Here is a 13092-nt window from a genome sequence, read left to right as displayed (position 1 = left end):
TAGCAGTCTGTGGGGCAATCTTAGCATTCCCTCCTGCTGATCCTGTTTGTATTTGTCCATCTCTCCCTCTGATGGCCCTTAGGCTTCAGATCCTCAGAGATCACTTCACCTACTCACTCTATGTCAACATCTGCCGCTCCCTCTTTGAAAAGGACAAGCTGCTGTTTTCCTTTTGTCTCACTGTGAATCTGCTGATACATGACAATGCGGTCAGTAAGGGTTTAGTCTGTAGGAGCTTAGATGCTGTAGTTACTGGGAGAGGGTCTGTGGTATATACCAAGATACTATCCAGTGTCAAAGATTCTCTGTGTCTTTTGAACTCAAAAGATAACTCGGGAGGATTACAGCTCTAGGCTCAGTTGTATTACCTGTTAGAGGAGGAGATAATAGTAAGTCATTTTCTAGTCTTTGCGGCAGATTAGAATATCATGTCTCTCCCTGGTCAGAGGTAGAAATAGGATTCTTATAATCAGGAGGAGTAGCTTTCCCAGAGTATGCCCCAGCAAAGCACCAAAACCTCCACAATTTTATGAGGTAAAATTGAAGGTGGGATCTGAAGGTTACCATGTGTGTGGAGCCCCTGTTCAGTATCCTCCTAGCCTGATGATGCTTAGATCAGTAACACTATCATGATGTCATGGATTTATTTACTATTCCACATGGGAACATATACATATACTGATTAAAACCAGACAATGAAATTAATTAGGGCAAGGCAAGACAAGACTGAATTTCAGAGTAGTTAATATAAATTAAGAAGAGTATGTTGCTTAAACTTTTGTATATTTTAGTTTAAAAGTCTGTTTCTAGAGCCTTGTGTGGTGGCACCTATAATCCCTGCACTTAGGAAGCCAGGGCAAGAGGATTATGAGCCTGAGCAGAGCTCAGTCTGAACAGTGAGTTTGAGGATAAACTCAATACAATGCCCCATTCTTAAAACAAACAAACAAACAAACAAACAAAAATACCCTATTTGTCTCTATTAAAATTTACATGACCATGCAGCTAATTTTACTAAATAATTTATTATCACCTTTAAGAACTTTGCAAATTACTGAGGTCTAACCATTTGGATTTAACCATCTTACTCAAATGTAAGCTAACAAAGAATTCTTTTTATCTAAAAGATAGGAAGCACTTACAAATGAAAGAGAAGCATCATAGTCTTCTTATACATCTCTGTATTTAAGACTTGTAAAATCTCATATGTTAATATCTTCATGGAATTAGGAAAAATACTTCTTGTATTTCATGCAAACACTTCATAGCGACTCATTATATTTTATAAAGAATAAATGAAAGCATGGTGGATTGTTGATTTTCTACCTTTCTATGACTTTTCAGAACTAATATTTGGTACTGAAAACATACATTTTGAGGAACATATATTATTGAAGTAGAATATATTTAGGCCTCATGTTTAAGCTAGTAATTCAAAAGTAGCTATTTATAGGCCTTTAAAAAAATTGACCATGTTTGGTAGTTGGATTTTTTGCAACTAAGTAGAAGGTCCTATCATCTGAGTACTTTCATAAGAATCTGAAAGGACTGCTACTTTTCTACAGTGGCTGTAACTAACTAGGAACACCTTCTGTATGACTCTCTATGATGTTTGTTTACCACAGATTAACAAAACAGAGTGGAGATTTCTACTCACTGGTGGCATTGGGCTGGATAATCCTTATACCAATCCTTGCACATGGCTTCCTCAAAAATCCTGGGATGAGATTTGTCGACTAGATGACTTACCTGCCTTTAAGACCATTCGAGAGGAGTTTATGCGCTTAAAGGATGGATGGAAAAAAGTATATGACAGTATGGTATGTCTTCACCCTTTTCCTTATGTCAAAGTTTTTCAGTGGAGAAGATTATGTTAAATATGTATTTAACATATTTGTATAAACATCTTTGTATAAAAGCAAGATTCCATAAATAAATGAAAAAATAAAAAGAAATGAAAAAAAATGTGGCTGCTCCTAGGTGTGGGAGAGGAGAAAGTTTATTATAGATGTGGTGGTTTGAATATGCTTGGCTCAGGGAGTGGTACTGTTAAGAGGTGTGGCCTTGTTGGAGGAAGTCTATCACGATGGCGGTGGGCTTTGAGTCCCTCTTCCAAGTTCCCTGAAAGTCAGTCTTCTCCTGGTTGACTTTGGATGAAGATGTAGAACTCTCGGCTCCTCCAGCTCCAAATCTGTCTGAATGCTGCCATGCTTCCTGCTATGATGATGAGGGACTAAAGCTCTGAAACTGTAAGCCAGCCCCAAATAAATGTTGGCTTTTATAAGAATTTCCTTGGCCATAGTGTTTCATCACAGCAGTAACTAACTAACAGTAACTAACAGTTTAGTACCCAAACTAAGACAGAAGTTGATACCAGGGACTGGGGTACTGCTGTGATGGGCCTGACCATATTTTTGTTTGCGGGAATGTGGATTTGGGGCCTTGGGATTTGGAAAGCAGTGGAATGCTTTAAGTAGTGCTTAATAGAACATCCTAATAGGAATTTGGAAGACATTGGTACTGAGGGCAATTTGAACTGTAGGAGCCTGGTTCTAGAGGTTTCAAAAAATAAAAGTAATTTTGGTATGTTGCCTGGAGATCATTCTTATGATTTGGTGAAGAATGTGGATGCTTTTTGGCCTTTTCTGAAGAGTTTGCCCAAGGCTAAGGTAAAGAGATTCATATTAATTGCATTGACAAAGGAAGTCTCAGAAAAGCCCAGCATAGACTTCCTCTGGTTTACTCTCATGAAGAACATTTTGATTAAGCTTAATCAGGTTTAGAAAGGAAAAATACAAAATTTATGGTTCAAGTAATAAAAGGGTACCAAGAAGTACAATGTAGCTAAATCCTGTGTTAGAGGAGATTAAGGGAGTGGTGACTTTGGGGCAATAAGTTAAGCTTATTGCTTATACGTTTGTCATTGAACAAGGAAAAGTTATTTAGTTATTGTTTTCATTTGGACTTTTAATCTGGAATGAACTACAATTCAGAAATGCAGGAGGCAAGTTTTTGTTCCAGATATTGAGGAATAGTGGCCATGAAAAGCATAAGTCCAGGCATGGTAAATTGTACATACCTTTAATCCCAGGAGACAGAGGCAAGCAGATCTCTGAGTTCAAGGCCAGCCTGGTATAGAGCAAGTTCTAAGTAGAGAAAAGCTTAGATACCTGCTGAGGAAAGCTGCTAACAGTGAATGGAAACAGCCCAAAAGATAGATATTTGTTGAAGTCAACAAAGATGAAAGGAATTGGAGATATGAAGAACACTTTTACATACATCAGACATGGAGATGCAGAGTTTGGACTTTGCCCAGCTGATTTTTGGTCCTGCTTTGGTACAGTATTTCCTCATTATGACATTTGGAATAGTAATGTATAAATGTATATCCTGTGATATTGGAGATTTGTGGTCTGCTTTTTTATTTTGATTTTATAGAGGATTACAGTTAAGTGATTGGATGAATCTCAAAAGAGACTTTGAACTTTGTACTTTTATCAATGTTGAGACTGCTATAGACTATGGAGACTTTAGAAGTTGAACTCAATGTATTCTATATTATGCTATGGCTAAATTGGCCCTCATAGACTCATATGCCTGAACAAGCCTATGAGGGCCAGGGAGTAGAATGTAGTGGTTTGAATATGCTTGGCCCAGAAAGTGGCACTATTAGAAAGCATGGCCGTGTTGAAGTAAGTGTGGCCTTGGAGAAAGTGTGTCACTGTGGAGATCAGCTGTGAGACCCTCCTCCTGGCTGACTAGAAGTCCGTCTTTTCCTGGCTACCTTTGAATCACAATGTAGAACTTTAGGCTCCTCAAGCCCCACATCTGCCTAGATGCTGCCGTGCTTCCTGCAGAGATAATAATGCACTAAACATCTCAAACTGTGAGCCAGCACCAATTAAATGTTTGCCTTTATAAGTGTTGCCTTGGTTATGGGGTCACTTCACAGCAATAAAACCCTAAGTAAGACAGTAGTCCTTTTTCAGCTTTACTTTGACATAAAGGCTAAGAATTTTCCAGTTCCCAGTTATTTTCTACTCTGTTTCTGCTCTTATGATTTTTACTATTCTTGAACATGATAAGTAGCTGCTCTGTATAGAGACAGCTAGGTCTAACTAGAGAGGGTTAGGTAGGTGGTAACCCCTGGGTGCTGACACCTGGCCTTACTTGGGTACCTGTCATATATGATAAAGAGAATGGGTTCAATCATTTGGAATGGGTAATTTGGGTTTCTTCATGTTGCTAATGGAAATGTTTCCTAGAAACATCTTCTAGGGTTTTGTGTGTGTGTGTGTGTGTGTGTGTGTGTGTGTGTGTGTGTGTGTGTGTGTGTGTTTGAGTATTTCTTTTTAGTTTAAAATTGCAATTGCATTCACTGTGTGGAACCAGGAGAGAGAAGCCAGGTAACTTGTTTGGAAACTTCAAATGCTTACATGAAACATTGTAATGTTGACATTAATTTCCCCCACAGATAAATAAAATAAAATTTACACAAATGTTCTGATTTCAGGAATATGTCTTCTCTAAGTATATGCTTATTTGTAAAATATTATTACTTTTAGAAATAACCTCTAACATTGACTTATGTACTATAATTTTAGGAGCCACACCATGAGATGTTTCCCGAAGATTGGGGAAATAAAGCAAACGACTTTCAGAGGATGCTTATTATCCGTTGCTTGAGGCCCGACAAGGCAAGTGCAGGCTTTGTTGAGCAGCTCTCATCCCACCCACTCTATGCACAGCCTAGACAAACTCCATTTCTTCATAGACTCAGGGTGGATGGAGGAATCTACAGAAGTAACCCAACGTCCTTCTAATGGATCTCCTAACTGTGTCTGCATCTGGGTTAATAGCTAATAGAATGTATTTTTGGTGATGTGCTTTTATGATTACTCTTTATGATTTTTGGTTCCTCTGTGTCAAAGACTTCTCTCTTTGCCTGCTATAATCTCATTTTCATTTTAAACTAGTCAATGGCATTAACGTCAAGTTTATGTATTAGAGTATCTAGAATGTCTTCTCTAAATGTGCGTCTATATTTATACACACCACACCACAGCATTTTAAAGCTTTAGTCCCTGTTGAATAGAAGGCAGTGTTATTAATGTTATTTTAACTTCTTTAAATAATAAATATACAACCAGTAAAGCAGTACACATGTCCTTTCAATACTTATTAATGTCCTCATTTGTATTACAGTCTAGAGAATATGAATTTGCCTACATTTGTTGACCTATATCCTCAGAGATGCCAGTATAATGTGAGCAGGAGGTTATTGGGGAACTATGGTAACTGCCATTGTTACAAACAAATTAAAGTTTCACATAGTTACTTCAAAACTCACAGTGTCTACAATTTGAATTTGTTTTCAAAGGAATTGCGTACATTCCAACTCTTCCCCCTTATAAAAGCAGAATTTAAATGGTGAAAGTAATATATAATAGACTTTTTTATAGATTTCAGGGATGATCTGAGCTAGAGGTGTTCCTTTCTCAGAGCCATAGTTGCTTCCAGCTCTCAGGACCTAGCCAAGGCCCAAGCGTCAACATAGAAGTCTGTCCACATGTTTTAAGCTTTTAGTCAGAATACAGTCCAGCCTCTATTAGATTTATCTTTATATAAAACAATTGTAGAATATATATTTAAGGTTTTTATTTTGGTTTGTTTTTTTTCCTTGGGTTTTTTTTGTTTGTTTGTTTGTTTTGTTTTTTGTTTTTTGTTGTTTTTTCGAGACAGGGTTTCTCTGTGTAGCCCTGGCTGTCCTGGCACTCACTCTGTAGACCAGGCTGGCCTCAAACTCAGAAATCCACCTGCCTCTGCCTCCTGAGTGCTGGGATTAAAGGCATGCGCCACCAATGCCCAGCATATTTAAGTTTTTTAAATAGAGAAAGTAGCCTACAAAGTATCCATGGCCTATGAAAGTCACAGTTCTGCCCTGGCCTCTGTTGCTGTCGTAAATGAACACTGGTTTGATGTTTGTGAATCAAATGCACCCTTTGATAACATTGAAAAGAATGGCTTTTCATAGACGCTTCAGTGGGAAGCTTCAGATGTTCACTTTCTATTTTAAGGTGGAAAAAATGAAATGCTCACAAGGTTTTGTGGGCCTTTATCTTAGCTGTGACAACTTCATCTGCATATATCCTTCTGCAGGTTTATATTTTTGAAACTTGACATTTTAATTTGAAAATATATTAAACTTTTAAATAGATCAAATATAACTTTCCATATTCATTATGTTTTTGAAAGTGGGAGTTACATAGGCTGAGGTATTTTATGTGTAGAGGTCTTTTTTTCTGTTGACTGATGTTATTCTGTTTGTTTGAAATCACAATTAACCTTCTGTTTCATACTGAACTGTCCCATACAACAATATTCCCTACAATGTTTTCTAATCTATTCCTACGTTTCCCTTTTCAGGATAGAAAAATTACAAAATGATATTTAGCAATATTTCAATTTTTCTTCTCCTTTAATTGCATCTCAAGTGATGATGATGGGTACAGGCCGGCCTTGGCTAGTTGATAATATGTAGCTGCCAAGCGAGGTTTTCCAAGAAACTTCTCCCATCAAACCTGTACATGTCTGTGTTGATCTTTAAGTGCCATAAGACTTGATCATTGTCCACCCCTGAAGAGTGCCTGGATCACACATAAGTGCAGATTTGACAGATGCTCATATGTGTTAAGCCACTGTAGTTTATAAATCACTTATAACTAGAAATATTTTTCATCTATCCTAAATGAAGGAATTAATTGGTCACAATTTTCTATACCACCATACCCATGTATGTTTTCAATATAAAAATAATTATTAGAATGCCAATATATTATCCAGAAACTTCATGCTCTTTACACTTAGTGTTTTCAGGTACTCCAAGTTTTAGTGGTGAATTGACTATTTTGGAAGCTATATGCTATGCTCTATGGTGATATATGCCTACTCTGCCTTTAAAATGGTGGTTTCCCAGAGTAGAATGGTATTAGCCTAGGGAGGAGAACAGCACATTAAGAGACTAACATTTGAGACAGTAGTATATACATTTTATTTCTGCACTGTCTCTAGGTTATAAGATAATGTGTGTGTGTGTGTGTGTGTGTGTGTGTGTGTGTATATATAGCTACTAGGAAAATTAACAAAATTCTTTTGGGGGAGTTTTGAGAGGTGGGTCTCCTTTCCATTTTGCATGTTGTCCTCTTGAAACCCTACCCTAACACTTGAATGGTCAGAATAGCAGTTCTCAACCTGTGGATTGTGACTCCTTGAAGTGGGGTGTCATATGACTCTTTCACAGGGGCTACATACCTGTTTTGCTGTATATCAGATATTCATATTTGTCCTGACCAGCAGGACCCAGTTTTTCGTGGGTACGAGGGGAACCGCAAACCTGCAAGAGAAACGGGCTCGAAAAGAGAGAGAGACCAAGGAGAATTCCTGTCAAGGTCTGAGTTTATTAGGCTGAAAAGCCAGGTTATAAGCACACAGTGAGGGGAAATAGGGAGGGGCTGAGGGGGAATTAACAAAGAACAAAGAAGTAGGCATCTGGGGGACATGAAGGCTGAATTCTGACTGCAGGCAAGAGGCACCCTGAGTCTTATCTCAGGAATGTAGATTCCTCCTTAACAGCCCGGGGTATCAAGCTGGGCTCAGCACATAACTCAGGTCCTTAGAAGTCTTGGGAATCAAGAAGAGATAAGGAAGAGGGGACAATAATTCAAACTTTTAGGGTCTTAGGTGCCAGGAAGGGGTAGGGAGGAGGAGGTGACTGGTTCCTAACACAAGGCCATTTGGCTTATTAGGGTGGGAAACTGCGAAAGGCTTACTTTCTCATGGTATGGTCTCCAACACATATTTCAATTCACAACAGTAGCAAAGTTACAGTTATAAAGTAACAACGAAATAATGTTATGGTTGGGGGTCACCACAACATGAGAAACTGAATTAAAGGGCTGCAGCACTAGGAAGGTTGAGAACCACTGAGTCAGAAATTGGAGTTTGCCAAGCTTTCCAATGCTATAGTTTAGAGAAATTGGAAAGATTCTTGCTAAGTCACCAGTAGGAAAATGAGATGGGCTCATAGTTTCCCTTAAAATGTAATAGTTATAGTATCTTATTGATGGAAGAAACATGTAGGGTAGAAAGTACTAAGGTATGCAGTGTTCAGAGTCATTTGTAAAATAAAGAGCTTCTGGCCACAGTTCTATCATTCTGAACTGTAAACAAAGGGCAAATCCATCAGCTCTCAATAAGAAACTTGTCAGATGCCAGTTAATGAGCGTCTCTGAGCTCAAATAAATGTTGTGGGAATTTGCACTGATTAGAAAAGCATGCATAGAAAAAAAACACGGGCTTTTCTCCTGCCTTTGAGAAGATGGCTGCCATAACGAGTCTGAAATCTTTGCTACTGACAGATCTCATTTTACAAGCCTAATGCTGGAATGATCAGATTGCTAGCACTGATAGGTCTATCATCTGGTGAGCCTGATTGCTGGCACAGTCTGACTTTACCTTGGGAGTTCTAGTCTCCTGTTGCGAAGCAAGTAAGTTTTGCTCTGTTATAGTCTGAAAAGTGAAATTGTGGAATCTAGCTTCTCTTCTCTTCGGGAGAGATGCTCATATTCCTAACTGGACCTACCGTCCAGTGCTAACAGACAGCCATGTTTACCTGTGCAGGTAAACCAGCAGGTCCCTCTTCCAAAAACTGGGCCATTCCTATCACAAACTAGCTTTTAGGAAACTTCAAGTCTCTAAATCTGTCATTTTATTTGCAGGACTATAATTTTGTCATGAGGTTAAAGCTAACTTGGGGAGGAAAGGTGCTGTTGAATAAGTGTTGTGTTTTGCTGTTGTTTTAATCTGATGAGTGAAGAAAATCCCTTTGTGCAAAGAATGGTAATGAGAAAGACAGTGATGAGGCCTAGGGTAGGAAATTAGGATATTTTTAATATTTCTGCAGTGAGTGTGCTATTTGTAATTATTCAAAGGAGCTGAAGCATGAAGTAATTATCTAGAAATCAACTGAGTGTGTGTACATGTGTGCATGTGTATACATATGAATGTATGTATATGTGTTCCTGTGTGTGTGTGTGTGTGTGTGTGTGTGTATGAATTCATCCTTTAATGGTTTGTTGTTGTCGTTTAGAATTTCTGGAATTAAACTCTATAAAATTTTAATCTTGAGACTTTGTATTTATGCATTCAATAGATGCTAAAAAAAAAAAAAATGACTCAGTGACTAGTGACTTGAGTTAGAGCCCCTGAACCCACAAGGGAGGAGGAGTGTAGTCCAGCAAGCTGACCTTTACCTTCCACTCTCTCGGTACTCATGTTCACTCACTACCTTGCAACACACACAAAACAAACAAACAAACAAATATATAAATAAAAGTCTAACTTGAATCTGGATATTTCTCCATTGGTTCAGCATTCCTAGCCACACACATGTGCAGGAGAACACATGTACCTGAGTTTAAAAAGCATTATGATGTGGTGATGGTTTTATTCACAAATCTTGTTCAAATAGATGTTACTGAGAACATATAACTGGTGTTTGGAGGAACTTGTAACTGTTTCCAGAGGATACTATCTTTTTTAGATACTGGGCACTTGTAAATTGCTCCTGCAGCTGAAGAATGTTCCAGGCATGTGGAATTGCTACCCTGGGTTGGGGGCGGGGAGTGTGATATATTTGTACAGTCCCATCCTTCTATAATGACAGCCATTCTGCTGATGACTGTGAGGTCCTCACGAGCGCTTTCCATTACTCCTTCCTCTGAGGTAGCCTGTGTTCTGTCCTACAGCTGGCATGTTTGACTCACACCTTCCTTCTATGCTAACTAAGCTGTTATGGAGATGCCCACAGCATTCTGTGTGGCAGGACTGATTAGCTTGTGAGAACAAGATAAAGAAACAGAGAGCTACTATTTGTGCCTTCAAAATTTGAGCAGAAATGTGTGTTTCAGAGCAGGGTTAAAAGTGCATTTGGTCGTTACTTCTTAAGACATAAGCTGAAGTTAGGTAATTAGATAGATTATATGTATGATGTTAGTCATATGAACATCTGTAGCTGTAACTTGTTATCAAAGGGAATGTGACTTTCAAAAACTGCAAGTGTGTGTGAAATAAACATATGAATCTTTAAAGAAGCTGTGTTAATGGAGGCTTTGAAGGAGTCTATTGGCATTTCAGTACTGCAGTGGGCCAGTCCTTATTCTGCTTGGTATTCCTATATTCAAAGGAGAAAATTGAATATTTAGCAGAGTAAGGCAAACAAAACAAATCAAAAAATGCCCTCAGGGGATCTGGTGCTGTATTAGCCCAGTGTTGGGACTTGTCACATTCAGTTTCAAGTGTATGCATGCAGTTCCTATGAAGTCAAAGGGGAGACATTGTCCTTGATCCTATGCCCACGCTTGACATGGAATACCAAATTTATCTCCTTCATTAGTGTGACATAAATCTGAAGAATATTGTCATAAATTTAACCCAGCATAAAACTTGCTTTTACTTACCTAGAAAAATGATTTGGTAGCTTTGTTCTCACCTGTTGAAAAAAAATCATCTTAAGTGAGCATCACAAACGGATCTCTGCACAACGACGGAGGAAGACCTGTCGGGAAATGAGTACACTGGTATCTGCTGAACTGTTTGCCTCGTTTTTCCTTCTTCAGATCTAAGCTTTGTAATGATGCCTTTCTTCTCCAATGTTTTATTAAGAGGAAACCATCAGCACTGACAAAGTACAAGCAAGAAGATGGAGTGTTTGTAGTTGAAGGGAGCGTCTGTAGTTTGTTGAGATTGGAACAAGAGTCATGTCATGCATCCTGTTTAGGTCACACCTGGATCACAATTAACTGGCATGACAACCGAGAAATGCCAGGTGTAGCTTCTCACTGGGAAACAGGGGATGGAACAGACAAGGCTGACTGTGTCCTTACTATCGCCACATATCCGCTCCTGCATAGACCCCCAAGCCATAGAGTTTGCCTTTTTCAAACAGGCCCCAAGAAAATTGTCCTGATAGACAATCTGCCAATTCAGAGTGGCTTGTTTCTTAGTAAATAGCTTGTGATGTTTTTTTTACAGAGCTCTGCTTCCCCCAAACATTGATGGGAATATAATTAGTGTTTTAAAACCAAAAGGTTTCAACCCTACATAAAGAACTACAGACAAATAAGGAATCATAAGAGTGGGAGAAATGGTCTTTGAATTTGGTGTCTCCTACAAGTCACTACTTATTATTGGAATCATCTGTAATTGTTTTTCTGAAAGGAATTTATGGACAGCATAACACCCTGGAACTCCCACTGTTTGCACCTAATCTATACAGGGGATCCCAGTTCATTTTATTTTGAGACAGGATCTTGCAATGCAGCGCAGCCTGACCATGAACTGGTGAGCCGGTAGACTCCGCAGTGCTGAGGCCACATGCATATGCTAGCACACCCACTGACGGTTTTGTTTTAAAACTCCTGAAAGTTGTAACTATTTTGACTATTCTTTCAAATATTCTTGTCCCTTTTAGGTTATTCCGATGCTGCAGGAATTCATAATCAAGAAGTTGGGGCGCTCTTTCATTGAGCCACCCCCCTTTGACTTGGCCAAGGCATTTGGGGACAGTAACTGTTGTGCACCGTTGATCTTTGTGCTCTCCCCTGGAGCAGATCCCATGAATGCTCTTCTGAAATTCGCTGATGACCAGGTACTTCACAGCAGACGGACACTGTCACGTTCCTTTATAATAATTGATTTTTGCTCTAACCAATGTCTTAAAAGATGAGAGAAAGCTAAAACTTGTCACTCAGCTGTAAGAAGGGCTTGGAATTCTGAAACATGACAGAGTCCCAAGAAAATGATACTCAGTGGCAGCACTTACATTAAAGTGGCTCCTTGCACAACTTGTGAAGTAGAATTGGGTATCTTTGGTTGTTGTGGCATGTGCCATTAGGATTTGCTGAAGGAGGAAGAGGCAGGGAGATCATGAGTTTGAGACCAACCTGTAGTAAAATTGGGGGTTGAGGAACATTTGCTTCTTTCAACATTTACAGCATCTACGCCAGTACATGGACTTGGTTGATTTAGTTCAGGCAATAGCTCCAGCGTGAAGCTTCTAGTCACACCCCTCTTCCTAGCCTCTAAAGGACGGCAGCCCTCTTTGACTCTCAGAGCAGCTATACATTATAACCTCACTGCCAGGAGAGTATGCTCAATTGTCTATACTTGTAAGAGAATTTAAAACATATTCAAATTAATTTGCTATAAGTGTTCTTATGCCACACTGTCTAGAAGAAGAAAGTAATGAACAGGTTTTTGGATGGTTCTGAGTTGATGTTCCTCATTTTGGTATAATCTAAACAATTTCTGGCAGTTTCTAAAACATGGAGGTTATGACCTATAATGAACTTTGGTGGATTGAGGTCATGGCCTACAGTAAACTTTGGTGGTAAATGTTATTAATTTTTTTCTCTTTGAAACTGTACAGAAGACTTTAAAGTAAATGGTTACATCTCCATTTCATAGTGAGGGATATTAAAGCAAAGAGAGGATAGCTTCCTGAAAGCTACATGACTTTAAAATTAAAGTAGTTTCTATTGGGCCACTTGGCACTTGAATAGCCTGGATTTTATATGAGTGCTATGACTGTCTGATATAGCATTCTGATTGTTTCAGAAGTGTTGAGATATTGATGTCATGATTAAAGATAGATACTTTAAGAAGCATGACCATTCATTTGTGAGGTCATCCCAGTTGGACTGTAGAGGATTGACTTGAGTACTGCAAAATGGAAGCAGGCCACTAGTTCCGGCAGGGATATCGGGAATGAGATAATAAATGTAGTGGCAGATCTAGAGTGGAAGTAGCTCCAAGTGTCTATTATGCATGGGGCTTATCTCTACAAATCAACATTGCTTCAAAATCCTTTTGATCTTTGTTTCCTCTGTGTGTCTCTTTGGTGTTGGGCAATGTTGCCATTCTCCTGCCCTGTCTGTCATCCTTCTGCATTGTCTCCAGCCTCTATTTCTACATTTTTTCCCCACCAAGATGCCTTTTTTTTTTTTCTCACAGAGTTAGTGACTGTGATAGTTT

General features: G+C 38.8%; 1 protein-coding gene across 2 annotated transcripts in view; it reads left to right on the top strand.

Annotated features, from left to right (window-relative positions):
- Nucleotides 1-13092, top strand: part of Dnah7a (dynein, axonemal, heavy chain 7A) — a 310307-nt gene that overhangs the window by 258164 nt on the left and 39051 nt on the right. For both annotated transcript variants that reach the window (XM_006496179.4, NM_001252070.1), the window contains 4 exons: nucleotides 83-209; nucleotides 1626-1820; nucleotides 4605-4697; nucleotides 11531-11707. In XM_006496179.4, the coding sequence (XP_006496242.1) occupies nucleotides 83-209; nucleotides 1626-1820; nucleotides 4605-4697; nucleotides 11531-11707 (592 nt within the window). The remainder of the gene's footprint in view (nucleotides 1-82; nucleotides 210-1625; nucleotides 1821-4604; nucleotides 4698-11530; nucleotides 11708-13092) is intronic.

Source organism: Mus musculus, chromosome 1 (assembly GCF_000001635.26).
Source record: "Mus musculus strain C57BL/6J chromosome 1, GRCm38.p6 C57BL/6J".
In the NCBI taxonomy this organism is placed as follows: Eukaryota; Metazoa; Chordata; class Mammalia; order Rodentia; family Muridae; genus Mus; species Mus musculus.
This window is presented reverse-complemented; position numbering and strand designations above follow the sequence as displayed.